The 21,126-nt window shown below is 36.6% G+C and overlaps 1 protein-coding gene across 5 annotated transcripts in view; it reads right to left on the minus strand.

The window, feature by feature from the left end:
* Positions 1–4,009: 4,009 nt before the first annotated feature.
* ece2b (endothelin converting enzyme 2b) overlaps positions 4,010–21,126 on the minus strand; it is a 73,478-nt gene continuing 56,361 nt past the window's right edge. For all 5 annotated transcript variants that reach the window (XM_051862111.1, XM_051862112.1, XM_051862114.1 and 2 more), the window contains 11 exons: positions 17,883–18,025; positions 17,470–17,584; positions 16,798–16,908; positions 16,535–16,633; positions 16,303–16,380; positions 13,823–13,926; positions 13,620–13,730; positions 13,464–13,531; positions 12,335–12,525; positions 10,777–10,872; positions 4,010–9,377 (listed from right to left, as the gene is read on the minus strand). In XM_051862111.1, the coding sequence (XP_051718071.1) occupies positions 9,201–9,377; positions 10,777–10,872; positions 12,335–12,525; positions 13,464–13,531; positions 13,620–13,730; positions 13,823–13,926; positions 16,303–16,380; positions 16,535–16,633; positions 16,798–16,908; positions 17,470–17,584; positions 17,883–18,025 (1,293 nt within the window). In that variant the 3' untranslated portion in view covers positions 4,010–9,200. The remainder of the gene's footprint in view (positions 9,378–10,776; positions 10,873–12,334; positions 12,526–13,463; positions 13,532–13,619; positions 13,731–13,822; positions 13,927–16,302; positions 16,381–16,534; positions 16,634–16,797; positions 16,909–17,469; positions 17,585–17,882; positions 18,026–21,126) is intronic.

Consider the following 21,126-nt stretch of genomic DNA (forward strand, 5'->3'; position numbering starts at 1 on the left):
GTGCAAATATGGACACACACATTGAAACCAAACAGTAATAAATAACTTGTATACAGTATCAGTGTGTCTATCTTGTCAGAGCAAAAACATTAGCTTTAAGTTAGCTTTATTTGCAGTTTTAGCCGTTATTTCATATATAGAACGTTCCTCATGCTTAACAGTTTTAAAACTGCTAAATTAAATGAATTGCATTAATATTTAAAATATATGTGAACCCGAAATAATGAAAGAGGAAGTTTTTTTAATGAGAGACCTTTGGAACAAATATTATGACTGTATTTTGTGTATCATGATAACTTTCACTTTAGAATACATCAGTTAAACAAAAGACAACACTACAGGCACGGAACAGCAAAATCCAGCTAAACAGGATAAAAGAGCTCTGATGAACACAATTATTATTAAAGCTGCAAGCAGCAATGAAAGGGCCCTCACACCTGGGCTTACCGCCACCCGTTGGCCGTAGGAAAACAGGGAACAGTGGGTGACATGCATGTAAGCTAGTAAATACATAAATTCAGGAGAATTATGGCAAAGTCATTTCAAAGTGCTCCACTTCCTGCTGCCAACAGGTGGCGCTTTGACTGTAACTGAATATTGCGATGTTGATGTCTTCAGGCCAGGACTATCGAACATGTGAAGTTTGGAGCAGATCGGAATTGTATGTCTGAGTTACAACAACTTCCTGTGTCGTGGCGTTATTCACCTACATTAGCACTTAGCCAAGTGTTGCATGATTTAACGTGTTTCTAGTATGTTTGGTACTTCGTGACATATGGTAATGTTTCTGGGAGTTAATTACAGTGTAAAGCATGCCATTTCCTGTTGCTAGCAGGTGGTGCTATGACTAACTGAATATTATAAAGTAGATGTCTTTAGGCCAGGACTCTTATCCCACATGTGAAGTTTGGGGCAGATCGGACATTGTATGCCTAAGTTACAACAGCTTCCTCTTTCATGGCGAAACATCAGACTTTGTCAGGCCACCACGGACACACCCTTCAGCAAAAAAAAAAACTCAAGATCTTTGCAATTTAAGGCAAGACACTACAGGTGAATAGGGATTTTTTTTTAAATTAGAAGATATCACTGTGAAACTTCTCCAGTTTATTACTGGCATAAACATAAGAAAATAATGTATTACAAGTTTTGTGTAAATTTATGTTTTAATATGCTAATGAGGCCTTATATACTTAAATATATGCTCATTTGCATACATTTCCAAAAACAAAATCTGGAAATTGGAAAGGTCCAGGTTTAAAATTCTTGGTTCTATTTGTTGACATATTAGATGAAAGGGCTTTTACAGAGAGGATTCTGGATATCTTATTTTGTGCTTTAGTAAATTAGAGAATACTGACAATAGCCTTAAAAAAAATCTATTTTCGCCATGTTTTTTTGAGTAAAAGGACCTATAACTCAGGATAGGAATGATATATCAACAAATCCCTCTGTAAAAGCCTTCAGAATATAGATAGGAATAAAACTAAAGTTTGGTGTATATAAGTTCTGCTGAAGTGGAGATTTCTGACTCAGAACAGGAGAGAAAACTCATTTTGAGAAAACGGCCTTTAAAGATATTTACTGTAATTGAAATCTATAGACGCAAATAGATAAAGTGCTATAAGATATACAGTTAAAAAAAATGTATTTTGGATGTTTTCTTTCCACCAGTCTGAAAAAACACTTTATGAAAAGCCAAAAAGTGAAAAATCTCAAAATTGACAGGTGCCTGAAAAAAACAGTGTTTTTGCCTGTAGTGTCTCCCCTTAACATCACTAAGGCCTTAAGATTAGACTGACCATGTATGATGTAGTTCTGGTTATGTTACGGTGGTGTGGTTGCAGTAGTGAAGAGGCAGAATCGGACTTCTATACATAAAATGGGATTTATTAAACAAACAAACAGAACAACCACAGTTCAGGAGACCCACCCACAAGTTCCCCACCCACAGGTGGAAGGCTGGAGCCGGCTCGTGGGAGGCTGGAGCCGGCTCGTGGGAGGCTGGAGCCGGCTCGTGGGAGGCTGGAGCCGGCTCGTGGGAGGCTGGAGCCGGCTCGTGGGAGGCTGGAGCCGGCTCGTGGGAGGCTGGAGCCGGCTCGTGGGAGGCTGGAGCCGGCTCGTGGGAGGCTGGAGCCGGCTCGTGGGAGGCTGGAGCCGGCTCGTAAAGAACTGGAGCCTGTTCGCGGAGAATTAGAGCTGGCTCTTGGAGAGCTGGAGCCACTGGCTCCGCCCAAAAGTCTACGAGCCAATCGTCCTCTCTAGGTGAGGGTTCAGGCCTTGCGGCAGGCTTCACTGGAGGCTCTGGTGAGGCAGCGGCCATTTTCTTAGGCCGTCTGGGCCTCGCAGTGGCTCTCCTTTTGGGCGGTCTGGGCTTTGGATCTGGCAGGACCACAGGGGAATGCCCACTGGAGGGGTACGCGGAGGAAACTGGCAGTTGGTGAACTGACCAGGCCGCGTGTTTTTCTGAGGGGACTCGACGAGGATGATACGTTTTCTCCTGAACCTCTTCAATTTCGAAATCAGAACCATTTAAGAAGAAAATCAGATTAATAGACTCAACTAGGGAAAAGAAACAGGCAGGTTCACTATAACGAATCGTATCCTCGTTCAGGCCCTTCAGAAAACAGGCGTTAAGTGGAGCATCTGGTCAGTTCACCAGGCAAGAAAGCTCAGAAAATTCCTCCATGTACCTCTCCAGCGGGCGACCGTCCTGCCTGAGGGTCCACAGACGGTCCACCGCTGAGACCTTTGGTCTGCGGACAGCCGGAGGGATTGGCACGAGGAAGATTCCCATTTTGCTGTAGAAGTCCTCGTTGTTGGGTCCGTTCTTCTGTTACGGTGGTGTGGTTGCAGCAGCGAAGAGGCAGAATCAGACTTCTATACATAAAATGGGATTTATTAAAAAAAAACAAACAGAACAACCAAACCAGGATAATCAAACAATAGAATGGACAAGGAGTGCAGGGAAGTGAGTCCTTATAAAGGGAGTGATAACGATGTGGTCCAGGTGCGGGGGATCCGTGATGAAGGGGAGTTGATTTGGAAGTGCGTGTAGGTGTGAGACAGGGAGGATGATGGGATATGGAGTCCAGAACAGAAGGGAACTGTGACAGGTTAAATCTCTATGAGGAATTAATCACAGTGTAAAACATGCCATTTCCTGTTGCCCACAGGTGGTGCTATGACTGTAACTGAATATTGCCATGTAGATGTCTTCAGGCCAGGACTCTAATAAAACATGTGAAGTTTGGGGCAGATCCGGCCTTGTATGCCCTAGTTACAACAACTTCCTGTTTCATGGCGAAACATCAAAATTTGTCAGACCACCACGGACACGCCCATCAGCGAAAACTCTAGATCTTTGCAATTTAACATCGCAAAGGCCGTAAGATTACACTGACCAAATATGATGTTGATCTGATTAAAGCTCTAGGAGGAGTTCGTTAAAGTACAACATCTGGAAATGGCAAAAACTGCAAAAATTTTGCAGAGAAAACCCAAAATATCTCACACCATCGGTGCTCAGGCCCTAATTACACAATGCATTGTCAGTTATCTGTAGAATCAATTAAAAGAAATAATTCTTTCATGGTAAAGGTGAGATTCTATAACTCCAGTGAGAATGCAAGGCAAAACTGTTCAGATGGAATAAATCTCACACAATGGTGTTATTTTGATAATAGGCTACTAAAACCATCATACAAAAAACATCTATGGACATTTAAGAGAAAAACTAAAGGTCAGGGTACAACTTACCCCTTTTTGCCTTACTTACATTCAGCTTGATCATTAATTTTTTTTTGTTTGTTTGTTTATATACATTTGGTTTTCATCCTAAATATTTCTGTTTTTACATTTACATTTACATCTTACACAGAAATATTTCTGAACAACATGTAAACAGTTAAAGCAGGGACAAATCATCATCTTTTATATAATTCATATAATGCTGCAATTTCTGTAAATGAAACTGTCAAGGTGACAAGAATCAAAGCAGGAGAAGAAATGTGAGAACCCAAATGTAGGTATTTATTGACAACAGCAGCATAAGCAAGAAAGCAGGTGAGTATATTACTGGATAACAGTTCAAATGGAAGTTAACCCATCCCTCGACTTTCTCACAGGTTGAAGAACCACACACCCAGAGATGAGCAGACGAGACGAGAACACACACACAAACACACATACACACAGGGAGTAAATAAAGGAGGTATCACCACAATCTGGAGATCGCTGGAGATAACAATGGAGATTGCTGGCATACAAAGGTAAGTTTTATGAGATCCAAAGGTGAGGAGAGCAGGTAAGGATTCTGTATTCTTGTTGTAGGCCAGACATTGACTGAATGTGTGTGTGCTTATGAGTGCATTGATGAGGATCAGGTGATTGGTAACTATGGTAACTGATTGACAGGGGAAACGTTTCATTTCTCCACCTTCCTCTGGAGGCGGCTCCTGACACCTACAATCTCTTTACAGGCCTGAAAGGTGCTGACTGTCAAGGGTAAATGGAGACACAAAGCCAGAGTGTAGTCAGAGGAGTTGGGAGCCAGGACTGAGCCGACAGTGTAGGGAGCCAGGGTGGAGCAGGCAATGGGAGGGAGGAGGTCCCAAGGAGGTACTCTGGAAGGCCGGCAGTGGGAGTGATTAATTAAGGGCCGGCTGAGAAGAAGGTCTTGATAATGCTGGCTGAGAAAATTATGATGTCTGGAATGTCGATTGAGTAAAAAGTGCCGGCAGAGCAGGTAGCCAGGGAGGTGCTGCCAGAGGGGAACTGGGGACTGGAGAAATTCAAAGATGTTCCTGTTGGATTGAGGTGGCAATGGTGGTTGGATTAAGGTGGCAATAAACGACCACCTTGACTGAGGTGAGGGAGCATGGGAACGGGCTCTGTGGCCGAGATGAGGGAAATTAAAACAGCCTCCTTGGCCAAGAAGAGGGAGCTTGGAAGTGGCTCTGTGGCCGAGATGAGACAGCTTGGAACGGCCTCTGTGGCCAAGGAGAAAGAAGCTTGAAACAGCCTCCTTGGCTGAGATGAGGGAGCTTGAAACAGCCTCCTTGGCTGAGATGAGGGAGCTTGGAACAGGCTCTGTGGCAGAGATGAAGGAGCTTGGAACAGCCTCTGTGGCCAAGGAGAAGGAAGCTTGAAACAGCCTCCTTGGCTGAGATGAGGGAGCTTGGAACAGGCTCCTTGGTGGATATGAGGGAACTTAAAACAGCCTCCTTGGCCAAGAAGTGGGAGCTTGGAACTGGCTATGTGGCAGAGATGAGGAAGCTTGGAACAGCCTCCTTGGCCGAGGTGAGGGAGCTTGGAACGGCTTCTGTGGCTGAGAAAGGGAGCTTGGAACAGCCTCCTTGGCTGAGATGAGGGAGCTTAGAACTGGCTCTGTGGCCCAGATAAAGGAGCTTGGAACGAGCTCTGTGGCGCAAATGAGGGAGCTTGGAACTGGCTCTGTGGCCCAAATAAGGGGGGCTTGGAACGGCCTCCTTGGTTGAGATGAAGGAGCTTGAAATGGACTCTGTGTCCAAGGTAATGCAGTAATAAATATAAATATAAATATTTATTACTGCATTTCCTCCATAGATTACAACAAAATATTTCAGCAGTAACTAAGTGAACAGTTTTAAAATAAACCAAGTGAAAATTTAGTTTTTTTTTTTTTTTTATAATATATATCCTTTATTTCATGTTCATTGACGGTTCTCTAGGTTGAATGTTGCACTACACACTGGGCAGAGCATATTCCCCACTCAACTAATATTTCAGGGAATGTTGTCAGATTAAAAAAAGAAAGAAAAGAAAACACAACTATACGACAGTGTAACCTCTCAAGCATCAACACCAGCAGTACAAAAGAGAGATGACAACAAACTACAGTTGATTAAATGGTGAGTTTACAGTCTATAAATTAAATAAGGCATCTTCATGAAGATGATGGACAATTTCAGTATTTACCAGTGAGAGGGTGGACAATATCACCCTGTACCATCCCATAATTATGAGCGGAATGTGGTATGTGGCACATTTAATGACATTCTGGAAAATAATGATTCACATCTACCTTTTCTATAAGCTGAACTTCTTCGAAACACTGAAAGTGAAGTGTGAGTGTCAGAATGTGATAGATACCTTCATTTTACTCAAGCCAAAGCTCAATAAATGGCTTTCATCCAGAGAAAAAAAAAACAAAAAAACATTAAGATAATCAGTCAAAAACCTCTTTCAGGTCTCAAAAGGAAATTCTGGATTGGCATTTTGGTATTTGAGACTGAGGTTGCAAATAAAGCAGGTATATAACACACTTAAATGGCATTTACTCACTATTTAAAGGCTTTGAAACGTTTCAAGTTTCTATTTTTTCAATATAACTTGGAATATATTTAAGTCTATCTATGTACATCAATTCCATAGGTCTACAGAAAATAATTAAGGCCAAAACCAAATGCCTATCCATGGCAAAACTTTAGACTGACATCTGCACCATAATCCTCATGGAGCCCATGAACGGAAAAATATGGTGTTTGATACATATACAAAGCGTAATTCAGGAGGCGTTCAGTCACATAATTCAATCAAACTTAAAACAAATCACTAAAATTTCCAAGAGTGTTGATAGACAACGTGAAGAAATATTGACTAAACAGTTCAAGGAATAATTCACCCAAAAATGAAAATTCTACCATCATTTGCCTCAGTCCAAACCTGTATGACTTTCTTTCTTCAATGAAACAAAAAAGGTGATGTTTGAAAAATTTTCATGCTGCTCTTTTCCATTCAAAGAAAGCATACAGTTAAGCATTTAGAATTTTCATTTTTGGGTGAATTATTCCTTAAATAGCTTTACCAAATGAGAGTGTCATAATAATCTACAGTGTTTGTTAACAGTTAGAATCTTCGAATTTAATGGCAGTAACATTCATCAGTTAACCTCATCTCAGCGTAGCTAATTAGCGCTCTCAGCCTCTAGCTATGTAGAAAATAGAGTTGAAATGAGGATGTTTATATGCCAGCTGACGGAATAAGATGCCAAACACACTTACAGCTTGAGCTTTTAAAATGGTGCAATTAAACTGTAGTTTAAAATGAACAAAAACCAACAAAAGGTGAAGTCAACAGCATTTAAAATACATTAAATGACACAACTGGCCTGCTTTAGGAAAGCAAAAGCCAGGTTCAGAAAAGAAAAAAAAAAAAAAAAAAAACTGGCCAATCAACACTCCAACAGCACAAACAGACCAAACATTCAGATTAAAATGTACTCGCAGGGTCAATTTACAGCAACTAAAAACGCTGGAGATGGGATTGGACACAGAAGCAATCCAACCTGAAATGAGTAAACATACAATGACGTCTGATGCAACTTTCCGAAACACTTTAGGCATGCTGGGAAGTTTAGCAGATCTCAAGAAACATGTCAAGAATATGTCATATTTCAACTAAACATGATAGAAAACAACTTTGTTATTAAGACGTCTTGCATTTTTTTTTTTTTTTTTTTTTTTTTTTTATATTTAGGTCACACATTTTATTATTGTAATGCAAATTGAAAAAATGTCATTATCACCATAAAAAATTGGGTTGATAAGTAAAACAAAATGGGTTGGTAGATTTTTTTAATGTTTTTGAAATAAATCTCTTTATGCTCACTAAGACTGCTTTTATTTAATCAAAAATACAGTAAAATCTGTGATATTGTGAAATATTATTACAATTGATAAGAACTATTTTCTTCTTTAATATATTTTAAAATGTAATTTATTCCTGTGAATTTTTAACATCATTCCTCCAGACTTTGGTGTCACATGATCCTTCAGAAATCATTCTAATATGCTGATTTCATGTTATCAATGTTTGACACATTTTCTTCACGGTGCTTTGATGAAAAGAAAGTTCAAAATAACAGCATTTATTTGAAATAGAATTTTTTGTAACAATGTAAAAAAGTCTTTACTGTCACTTTTGATCCATTTAATGAATCCTTGCTACATAAATGTATTTATTTAAATGAAAACGTAAACTTTTAAACGGTAGTGTATACATATAATTTAATTTTATAATAATTAATAATTAAATTATTATAATTTAATTTATAATAGTTCATTTTGGTGCTATTTTTTGTACAACCTCTAATTTATGTTGATTTCAAAAGAGTTATTGTATTACAGTATTTGTTTACTGTAACATTATTTACAGAGTATAATTGTAATGAATTTGAGCAATAATGTGTTAAATTGTCATGAGAACCATGTGAAAAGTCTAAATAGCTCTAAAAATACACATTTTTATGCAAATAATCCTAATAATCTACTGATTTTGGGGTGAAATATGACTTGAACATTGGTGAGATTCACCCATTTAGTGGTTTTTTCAGCAACGTGAGCATTTCAGCAGACTTGACAAAGTTCAAACAACATGGAGACGCCCCTTTACAGACACACTGACACGGAAACAGCGTTCACATACAAGTAAATGTCTTTAGGCAAACACACTGGAATTACACTGGAATGGAATTACTGAAGGTCGAAGCAGTGCAAATTTCCACTTTCACTTACACAAGGAACAAAACTAAAATTGTTCTTTGGCAAAGAGCAGCTTAAAATGAACATTTCATTTCAACTTTGTCAAGATCAAAACATGATACACAGGTGGGATGAACAAACAGTAGCTCTCCCTGTCATTTAATAGCATTTCTATGAAATCACAATTGGGAAATAGGCTTTCTTCCTTCCTGTGGGGGGTCACGGATGTCGTTCAGCACTTCCTGTGAATCTTCAGTGAATCTTCCTGTGAAGTCATCACAGATGGAGCCAAACATTTCCTGTGAGGTCACGGAGAGACATTCCCAGTGGCTTCACAGTGGTCATATCTTCCAAATCAGAAGACAAGCAATCAGGGTATGAAGCACAGAAACACACATGTAAGCGTCCCTCGAGTTCAGCGAACAAATAAATAAAGCGAGCCCATGCGGGCTGATGTGGCGGCAGAGGAAAATTTGATAACGGTTGATTCGAACACTGAAGAAGATCAATGTTGGCAGGTGCTCGCCTCATCCTCTTGCATTCGGCCCAACTCCTCAAATAACTTTAGCACATAAATAAAAAACAGTGCTTGGGAAAGAGCCAAAACTGTCCGTTCAGCGTTTTTTAGGGGGCCAGGCTGGTCTGTGTAAGCAAGCTGGTGTCTTGTGGGTGCCAGTCCTACCACACCTCACAGCGGTGGCCTGAGTTCATGGGAGAGCCCAGCGGACACTGGAAGTGCTCTGCGAAGTCGGGCGAGTTGGACAGGGTGCCGATGACACGGTATTTGGGTGGGCTGTGAGGGTCCGTCATCAGGCCCTCGTGAGCACTTTCTGGCGTTCGGACAGAGCACCAGACCTGAGAAGAAGAGCCAAAGGAATGCGTTTCTGAGACCACATGTTTTCACAATCACTACTGTAAGGTGGAAGAGGTCGTGCCATAGTGTGAATATAGCTAAAGGCACAACGCACAGCAGAGCATATTCACAATACCTTATGTCACGTGCTTTATTTGCTTTAAAAAGTTAGTATATTAAAAATATTGATAATATAATAGCAACACTTTACAATAAGGTCCCATTAGTTAACACATTACCAAACTAACAACAAGGCATTTGCTAGTTTTTAAAAAACTTTGTTTTTTGTAGTTAATAAAAATACAACTGTTCATTAGTTCATGTCAGCTCAGGTCCATTAAATAATATATAAACAACTTTTGACTTTAATAATGTATTAGTTAATGTTGATATTAACATTAACTAAGATTAATAAATGTTTTAGAAGTATTTTTCATTGTTAGTTCATGCTAACTTATGTAGTTAACTAATGTTAACCTTATTGTAAAGTGTCAACATTATAATATATAACATCATACAGCAACGCTAACCAGAATTAATTTTATTAAGATTATCCTAGATAATTATTTAATATTAACATTAATTTCTACATATAGTAATATATTAACATTATAAGTTATATAATCTTAATATATTAACATAATGTAATTATTTATATTATATAATACATTACATATAATTCCATGTTAATATTAAATCTAATTATTGATCATTTATTAATCTTTAGGTGTTATTTTATCATTAAAAAGCATTAAATTGTTATTTTATTATGAAAATTCATTACTTATTCTGTCACCACATCATATAGCACCTGAAAATAAGGTTAAGTTATAATATATATATATCGTCATATTTACATATATAAACATAAACAGAAAAAAACATTTTGATTTATCAAGGCAATTTAATTTCTACATATAGAAATATATTACCATTATAAGTTAGATGATGTTAATATATTAACATTAACATAATTACATATTAACATTTACCAAGATTAAGATATGCTGTAAAAGATTAAAATTCAAATCACTGTTAGTTTATTAATCTTGGTTAATATATACTAAAATAATATATTTATATAATTTAAATATATTAACATTAAGCAAAATAATAATAAAAAATTTTGTTAGCTCATGATACCTAAAGGATCGACTAATGTTAATTTATAGATACTAATTGTAGAAATCATTAAAAAAGTGTTATTTTATTCATTAAATTCATTTCTTATTCTGTCACCACATCATATAGTGCCTGACTTGTAAAATAAGTTTAATATGTGGCCTGTATTGCTGAGGCACAGAGTGTTTACCAGTTACACAGTAGTTCGGTGAATAGGTGTTTCATGTCATACTTATTATTTTTACATACTTGCTTCTCTTTTTGTGTGTCTTTTCATACCTGTGCAAAACCTACGAAGAAGAGCTGGTCGTTTGTCAGATTGACAGCTGGGAGTCTCTTCTCTTCACCGTTCTTCCTCACCCATGACCTATACGCCTGTCAAAACAAAGATATCAAAATCAGTTATTTGTCTTTATTCAATTTAATCACAACATTTCCATTAGCTTGGAAAGAAATAAATGTCTAGTGGTTTATATTCATCACCAGAAGGGGGAGCCTCGTGAACCACAGAATCATCAAAAAGAAAATTCCTATTGGAAGTTTTTATAAAATGTATCTTCTCTTTTTCTTTTCTAAAAGGCTTTAAATGACCATCCACTCTTAATGTGTACAGAGCATATTGGAAATTCTTAGGCCGGTCATTTAAATTATCAAATGGTTATAAATAAATTACTTGAGTGCCCATACAAATACTGGGTATTTAGAAAAAAGAGAGTTTGCAAGGCTGGGACACAGTCCAGTTAAGGACACAGGAGTAATGTCTGCTTTATTTACAAAAATGTAGCCTACACCCCTTGTTGTATATGTACAAAAAAGCTACAATTACAAAAAATGAAATATAACCACAGTGTTGGGTAAGTTAATCTAAAAAAAGTAAAGCTACTAATTACATCTTCAACAGTGCAATGGGATTACTTTACTAATTACTCTCTTTTAAAATTGGATTACTTATCACTAATTACTTTCTAAATACCATATCAACTTCGACCAGTTGACGACATTTAATTTTGATGTAAAATCCACTATTGTTTTATATAGAATTGTTCTATAGTCTATAAAAGTATTTAATGCAAGTACATCAGTAATTAAATTACAGAAAAATGAAAAGTAATCCCTTTCTTTACTTTTTGAGGGAAAAGTAATTAAAGGGGACCTATAATGCCCCTTTCACAAGATGTAATATGAGTCTCTGGTGTCCCCAGAATGTGTCTGCGAAGTTTCAGCTCAAAATACCCCACAGATCATTTATTATAGCTTGTCAAATTTGCCCCTATTTGGGTATGAGCAAAAACACACTGTTTTTGTGTGTGTCCCTTTAAATGCACATGAGCTGCTGCTCCCAGCCCCCTTTCCAGAAGAGGGCAGAGCTTTAACAGCTTGCGCTTCGGTTACTCAACGACAACAAAGTTGGTGAATCTCACGCAGCCAAAATGAGGACTGTCAGTAACGGTGTTCAGCCTTACATTGTTCAAACCGGAGTTGGACACTGATGGAGAGACTCAGGAAGAAGTTACAACTTTTAGAATGAAACTGGACGTTTCTGATTGGTTAGTGGATAAATTTATGTAGTTGCTGTGGAGCTGATTCAACTCATCGACTAACATGTGCCGCCATGTTAATTTTTTGTTTGTTGTAGTCCTTAAAAAGTGATTTATGTAAAAGAAAATATCTCCCTTTGCATAGAACCTTGAGCGTTGTAACTTTGCAGATGTTGTTTATGCTCTAACAGCAACATTTCACACTAACTAAAAAGGTGAAATCATAATCAACCACCCCTTTAAGTTACAGTAATTAATCACTTGGTAATGCATTACACAGAACTCTGAATGTAACCTACGTGATAGGCAGCTTTCAGACCACCATTGTCTGCTATGTTTTCTCCCAGCGTCTGTTTTCCATTAATGTGCTCTCCATTGATGGTGTACTGCGTGTACTGATCCACCATACACTCAGTGCGGTTCTTAAACGCGTCCACAGAGGAGTTCTGCCACCACGGTCGAAGGTTTCCATCTTTGTCATACTCTCTGCCTGTTTAATAGAATTAAGACATAAAGGGGTTATATAATGAAATATTGAATTTTATTGATGTACTATAAAAAATGTATTGCATTGAAATGAAACTACAAAATGTTCCGTGAGCCTGTACTTCAAATCATAAATGTATATTTTTAAAAACTTTACTTGCTGATATATACTTGCCTGTTTCTTAACACACGAGTACATTTTTAAAAAGTGCATTTTGTAATAATGTCAAATTAAAAGTGGTACTGTAAAATACATTTCAAATCTTTGTTTTAATAATCTTTTTTTTCTTGCTTTAAAGTATAATTATTTTTGTGTTGACTAACATACTAAAGCACATGTAAAGTACTTAATTATAATTTTAACTGTAATGTTTTATTCAATATAACATTTCAAGCTAATGTATTTAAATGTCTTTGTAATGATGAAGTTTAAGATATATGACAAACAAGTTTCAATAGAAATTACATTTAAGTATATTTTAACGCTTGTCAGTACATTCTGCAATAAACTAACTATATTTCAAAGACAGTAGAAATAATTATAAAATGAATCTTATATAAAGATTAACTATTTAAGCGGGTCAAAAAAGCACTCTCAAGTTCAGCTAAGTGTATTTAATATAAATTTAAACGATAATAGATTTGCATTTAATTGATATTAACATGCAAAATTATTACATTTAGTTCACACTTAAGTATATTCTTTTAAAGTATATTATTTCCATAATAAGTACTCTTTTTGAAAGTATGCTAAAATGTACTTATTTTTTCAAAAAGGACAACCACAAAAAATGTCAGTTTAATTCTAATGGTCAGACAGAACATCGAGAACTGTAATGGAAAAACTAAATAATGATTTTTTTTCTTTTTAATCTTTACTAATAATATTTTTAGGCATCAGGGAAAGACCAAAATATATGATATGACCCCCAGTGTACTAACCTTGGTCATCAAATGCATGCGTTAACTCGTGTCCCATAACCACTCCAATACCACCAAAGTTTAAAGCTCTGTGAACCACACCAAAACATCATAGTTGTTACAAACTCAGGAGTATTTTTTAGCAACATGCTAACAATTTTAGCCATGTCTGCTCACTTGGGGTGATCTTGGGCGTAGAACGGGGCCTGTAAGATGCCAGCGGGGAAGACGATCCCATTCTTGGTTGGCATGTAGTAAGCGTTCACCGTGGGTGGAGTCATGCTCCATCTACAGAAGCAAAGATATCGCAATCACAAATCAGCCACCATCTTACAGGATGCCTCGAGTTTTTCTCTTTTAACACACACTGTTAAACTCACTGGTCTCGGTTTGGTGGCTTGCGGAGCTGGTCTGCCATCACTCGTGCTGAGAAGTTATAGAAGTTGATCATATTCTGGAAGAAGTTGTCTTCTGTAACCTCATACTACAAGCAAAACATCACATTGCCTGTTAGCTGGGAAATGCTATTATTTTCAATAATAATTAATTAAATAAAGCACTTAATAAATCAATAATATACAAACCCGATTCCAAAAAAGTTGGGACACTGTACAAATTGTGAATAAAAAAGGAATGCAATGATGTGGAAGTTTCAAATTTCAATATTTTATTCAGAATACAACATAGATGACATATCAAATGTTTAAACTGAGAAAATGTATCATTTTAAGGGAAAAATAAGTTGATTTTAAATTTCATGGCATAAACACATCTCAAAAAAGTTGGGACAAGGCCATGTTTACCACTGTGTGGCATCCCCTCTTCTTTTTATAACAGTCTGCAAACGTCTGGGGACTGAGGAGACAAGTTGCTCAAGTTTAGGAATAGGAATGTTGTCCCATTCTTGTCTAATACAGGCTTCTAGTTGCTCAACTGTCTTAGGTCTTCTTTGTCGCATCTTCCTCTTTATGATGCGCCAAATGTTTTCTATGGGTGAAAGATCTGGACTGCAGGCTGGCCATTTCAGTACCCGGATCCTTCTTCTACGCAGCCATGATGTTGTAATTGATGCAGTATGTGGTCTGGCATTGTCATGTTGGAAAATGCAAGGTCTTCCCTGAAAGAGACGACGTCTGGATTGGAGCATATGTTGTTTTAGAACTTGGATATACCTTTCAGCATTGATGGTGCCTTTCCAGATGTGTAAGCTGCCCATGCCACACGCACTCATGCAACCCCATACCATCAGAGATGCAGGCTTCTGAACTGAGCGCTGATAACAACTTGGGTTGTCCTTGTCCTCTTTAGTCCGGATGACATGGCGTCCCAGTTTTACAAAAAGAACTTCAAATTTTGATTCGTCTGACCACAAAACAGTTTTCCACTTTGCCACAGTCCATTTTAAATGAGCCTTGGCCCAGAGAAAACGCCTGCGCTTCTGGATCATGTTTAGATATGGCTTCTTTTTTGACCTATAGAGTTTTATCCGGCAACGGCGAATGGCACGGTGGATTGTGTTCACCGACAATGTTTTCTGGAAGTATTCCTGAGCCCATGTTGTGATTTCCATTACAGTAGCATTCCTGTATGTGATGCAGTGCCGTCTAAGGGCCCGAAGATCACGGGCATCCAGTATGGTTTTCCGGCCTTGACCCTTACGCACAGAGATTGTTCCAGATTCTCTGAATCTTTGGATGATATTATGCACTGTAGATGATGATAACTTCAAACTCTTTGCAATTTTTCTCTGAGAAACTCCTTTCTGATATTGCTCCACTATTTTTCGCCGCAGCATTGGGGGAATTGGTGATCCTCTGCCCATCTTGACTTCTGAGAGACACTGCCACTCTGAGAGGCTCTTTTTATACCCAATCATGTTGCCAATTGACCTAATAAGTTGCAAATTGGTCCTCCAGCTGTTCCTTATATGTACATTTATCTTTTCCGGCCTCTTATTGCTACCTGTCCCAACTTTTTTGGAATGTGTAGCTCTCATGAAATCCAAAATGAGCCAATATTTGGCATGACATTTCAAGATGTCTCACTTTCAACATTTGATATGTTATCTATATTCTATTGTGAATAAAATATAAGTTTATGAGATTTGTAAATTATTGCATTCCTTTTTTATTCACAATTTGTACAGTGTCCCAACTTTTTTGGAATCGGGTTTGTAATATAATATAATATAATATAATATAATATAATAAATATAATATAATATAATATAATATAATATAATATAATATAATACAAGGTTGATAAGATTTTTTATGTTTTGTTTTTGAATGTCTGATTCTCACCAAGCCATTTATTTGATCAAAAAACACAATAACAACAGTAATATTATGAAAAATTATACATTTTAAATTAACTGCGTTCTATTGTAATATATTTTAAAATGTAATTTATTCCTGTGATCAAAGCTGAATTTTCAGCATCATTACTCCAGTCTTCGGTGTCACATGATCCTTCAGAAATCATTCTAATATGATGATTTGCTGCTCAAGAAACATTTCTGATTATTATCAATGTTGAAAAGAGTTGTGCTGCTTTTTTTATTTTTTGTCTGACACATTTTTTAAAAATTCTCTTAATTTCAAAGAATTTAATGTAAAATACTAATTGTTTTTAATATTTAAATAATTTAAGCTTTAACTACATTTCAAAGACAATAGAAGTAATTATGAAATTACATATAAAGATTAACTTAAGTCCTATTTAAGCAATTGGACCGCTATATTTTTATAAATCTCACTAAATCATCACTAAATCTGAGACACACTGCAAATCATTTAAAACGGGAAAAATAACGTTTTAGGATTCTAAAATTGTAAACAAAAGCTATTTGCTGACTCACCCCATCATACACATCATCAAGCTCTTTGGAGTCCAGAATGAAGTCTGGAAATCCAATCATGTCATAGATGGCATCCGCCTAGAGCCAGAAATGACACTTTATCCTGATTTCTTGGCAAGCAATGCAAAGTGTTTACAGTTAAGCTGTTTTTGCAGTCTTGAATCTCAGACAAATCCGCAAGTTTTGGTTATCCAGTCATGCTGCTGTCTCTATAATTCCCATTCTCTCTCACCTTGTCCTTGGCAGCTTGTCGGGTCTGTTCATCCATCCAGTTCAAATCATCTAGCGCGCTTTTGAAAGCTGTGCGGATTTCATTGATCATTCCCTCTGCCTACGTTTTGACAGAAAAGATGAGGTTGTGAACTGTGTAATTCAAATTGCTGCCACATGGTGGCAAACATGCATCACCAATGAGATTCTAAATTAAACATGAGGACATAAACTTGCACTGTCAAATACATATCCAGTAGTTTTTAGTGGCTTTGAGTAACTCACTATTTCTTTGCTCTGTTTGTCGAAAGTGGCTTTGACAAAAAGAGCTCCCAACGCAAAACCAAGAGTGTCATCTGTGTTCCCAATACACGTCTGCCAGCGTGGGGTACAGGACTAAGCAAAAAAATAAATAAATAAAAAAAAATAAAACAGACATATTGACAGATTAACTTGAAACAAGCAGTCATAAAATCACAAAATGGGGAAAAGATTTTCGATGTGACTGTGTCAATATAAAACATGCTCCAACTAAACAACAAATCATCGCTATAATTTTTCTACAATCAACATACAAATGTCTCAAGAAAAGACCAGACTCTGTCTTTAAAGGAACAGTTCACATAATTCTGAAATTCAGGTTTTCAGTGAATAATGACTCAAATTTCCATCTGTTCATCACATAAAGCTTATCGCATGACTTCATAAGATGTGTTGTGTAATGTTGTATAAAAAGCATATAGTCCATTTTTTTTTTTTGGAATTATGAGGATAATTTTTTTCAATCTCAATCCCCATTCACTTCCATTACATGGAAAAAAGCACATTTTTGTGCTCTATGAAACATGTCTTTCAGAATTGGAACAACAGGAAAGCAAGTAAATAACTACTACTCAATTTTCACTTTTGTATGAACTATTTCTTTAATTCATCCATACACACTGCAACAACACACACCTTCTTCGTGCCATAGAGGCTCTCCAGGAGCTTATCCTGAGCATTCTCAAACCGCTGGTCAAGACTGGACGCTCCTTTCTGCACCAGATTCCAGATCATGTAATTATTCAGAAGACTGGAGAAGAAAGAGAAAGAGTGCATCCTAATATCTAAAAAAGGACCATTCCTGCATATGTATTCATTTATTTATACAGGTAGAGTGAGAGACAGTGTTACAGAAGATCTAAGAAGGAATAAAGGCATTAATATTCTTAGACGGAGAGGCAAAAAGAGAGAGTGAGAGAGCGTGAGAGAGAGAGAGAGACTGTTATTAGTACTGAATGTTCTGATACACAATCTAAACAGACGCTCTCAGAGGGGACGTCCTCTTCCTGAACTCTGATTAGCTGTAACCATAGAGACAGCCACCGTACCTGCGGTCGGTCTTGTTGATAAGGTCCGAAACTTGTTGCATGTATTCTTTGGCGTAGACCACCACAGGCTCTGTGTCGTTCAACTCTAGCGGTAAAAGGACGGAGTTCAGATAATCCAACCATTCAACTGCTGGAGCCAACGCCTACAATCGAAACAAATGTCATAATGTCATTAGTGAAATATTTCCTCATTCATTTCACAAATTCAGATATGGAATATCTATGGAATAAATATGGAAGCTTGTCTCCCCTGAGAATTAAAAATAAAATAAAAATGTAATTGTAACTTTTTATCTTATAATTACAAATGTATGTGTTGCAATGTTACTTTATAATATTATATTGTAATCAGTGTTGGGGGTATCGCATTACAACATGAATAACATAATCGGATTACTTTTTTCAAGTAACTAGTAACGCATTAAATTTACAACAAAATATCTCAGTTACTTTTTTATATAAGTAACGCCATATGTTTTTCCATTTATTGACTGACAGCTCTCCTGTCCCCATGTTGAGAGAAATCTGGAGTGCAGAGGTGTTGTGTGCGCTGTGTGAACATGATGGTTTTTCTAGACTAGTTGTTTAAATGTGAACATGCATTTAGGCCCAGTTTCAGAGACAGGGCTTAGCCTAAGCCAGGATTAGGCCTTAGTTCAATTAGGGCATTTAAGTAGCTTTTATAAATTTTTACTAGAAAAAACATTACTGATGTGCATCTTGTCAGTACAAGTTGCTTTCAGTTAAAACAGCTCAAACATGCATTTTATAAGCCTTGTCTGTGAAACCAGGGGTTAGTCATCTTCTCCTGCGTCCTATTCTTCTGTATTCTAGAATGGCAGCACAGCTGAAAGGTTGGTTTGAGCTGCGCCCTCTACTGTAAAGGCATGAATATGTATTTCCTTCCACTTTAGACTTATTCATTTCACTTTTGGTGTGAAAGGGCCTATACATTTGCCAAAAATAGGACTTTTTTGTTGTTATAACAACAAGCAAACAAACAGGCCAGCCCAGATGAGAAAAAGTAACACAAAAGTAACGTAACACATTCATTTCCATAAAGAGTAACTAACGGAATTAGTTACTTTTTTAGGGAGTAACGCAATATTGTAATGCATTACTTTTAAAAGTAACTTTCCCCAACACTGATTGTAATATGAGTCTATATCTTACAATTGTGACTTTATTTCTCATAATTATCATTTTATGTCTCACAATTGTGACTTTATATTTCACAATGTGACTATTTATTGTAAATGCGGCTGTATATAACTCACAATTTGACTTTTAATCCCATAACTTGGACTTTATTTGTCACAACGCGACTTTTTATCTTGTAGTGTCCCTTTAAATCTCACAATTTTTTTACACAATTGCGACATCTCACAGAGTGACTTTATATATTGTAATGAGACTTTATAACTTTCTATTGCAGTTTTATTTCCCGTAATTGTAATTTATATCTAATAATTGTGATTTTCCTTGTAAATGTGGCAACATGCATCTCACAATGTGACTTTATTTCTCACAGTGTGTTTATATCTTGCAGTGTGACTTTAAATCTTACAATTGTGATTTTATATCTCACAATGTGACTTTATATCTTGCAATTGCGAGTTTCTCGTAATTGTCACTTTATATCTCACAACTGTGACTTTATATGTGGCCATGTGATTATTTAGTTAACGTAGCTCTATAACTCACAATGTGACTATTTCTCATAGTGTGAGTTTATATCTTGCAGTGTCACTTTACATCTCACAATTGTGAATTTTTAATTCACAATTATGACTTTATATATCGCAATGTGACTATATCTTGCAATGACAACTTTATTTCTTGTCATTGTCACTTTATATCTGACAAGTGCAAAGTACTTTATATCTCACTAGGTGTCTTTTAACTTTATTTCATCACTCATGAATATTTTACTCTACAGTTGAAGCTTCAGTAACAGGGGTTTCAGTAATCAAGTGAATAGTATTCAGCTGGTCACATCTCAACATAACATAGCCATCATTAAGTAGCGATGTACTTTAATAAAACCTTTTGTAGGCCACCAACACATGGAGCATTACATTTATTTAAGACTAACTTTCATTTTTTCATAACCTTGGCTGTGAGAGCTCTGCTTGTCTCAATGTTTTCCCTTAATGATTTCTCTTTCAGCCATGAAAAAACACAGAATGAAAAACACAGAATGCGTGTTTGGATTCGCTCTCACACAAAATGCTCAAATAATCAGCAGGCTAAAGTCAATAACCTGCATGTTTGCATTCCTGAATCCTAGATGCAATTCTAGCCTCTCTGCCCTTGGGTGTAATAAAACAAAGACCTCCATCATAAACACACAGCTGAAAGCCCCCATCTACCCTCATTCACCACATAGCCTTCATCTCTACCGTGGATTTCTGGCAGATGAAAACAAATTAGGTGACTAAAATGGACTATTTTCCCTCTCTCTTATGGTTATGAGAAGCTGTGTTGTTTTATAATAAACTCAAAAACCAAGCGAACCCTTGAGGTTGCTCGGCATAAAGACGTGCAAAATAAGAAGTGACTGTTGTAAGCTTTGTCTAATGAGAGCTGAGGTATAATACAATTAAATTCAGAAATGCCCTTAAAAAGTATGTATTTATTTCTGTTAAAATAAGGTCTGTCAAACTCAAAATATTAAAGGATTAGTTCACTTCAGAATTTACTCCCCTATGTCATCCAAGATGTTTATGTCTTTCTTTCTTCAGCTGAAAAGAAATTGTTTTTGAGGAAAACATTCCTCAAATGTTTATCAGTAAAAATCCATTTAAACTTAAATCTTTGTGTAGTGGGAGATTAAGTCCATAAGGTGTGGGTCAAGTTGTTTACTACTGAATTCCTGTCACAGCCGGTTGAGGCAGAGTCTCTTTTTATTTAAAGACTTAAAAATAAATCAAAGGTTCTCAGGATACTCGGATAACAGAAACACGAACAGAACAACCAAAAATTATGCAACATAGATAGAACAAAGATTAACTGAAAACAGACTCTACATACACCAACTCAAACAAATGAAAGAAAAGAGAAACAGGTGTGGTGCATTAATCAAACAATGAATAACCATGGAAACAAACGCCAATAATGGAAACTGAACAGAAAACAAAGCAAAACCAACAAAGAAAACAACTCAAAATAAACTCAAACTCAGACATAACTGTCAGGGTTATTTTTAGTTCTGTTAGTTTCATTGTGTTTTAGTTTGGTCTTG

This window comes from Ctenopharyngodon idella, chromosome 15 (assembly GCF_019924925.1).
Source record: "Ctenopharyngodon idella isolate HZGC_01 chromosome 15, HZGC01, whole genome shotgun sequence".
Classification (NCBI taxonomy): Eukaryota; Metazoa; Chordata; class Actinopteri; order Cypriniformes; family Xenocyprididae; genus Ctenopharyngodon; species Ctenopharyngodon idella.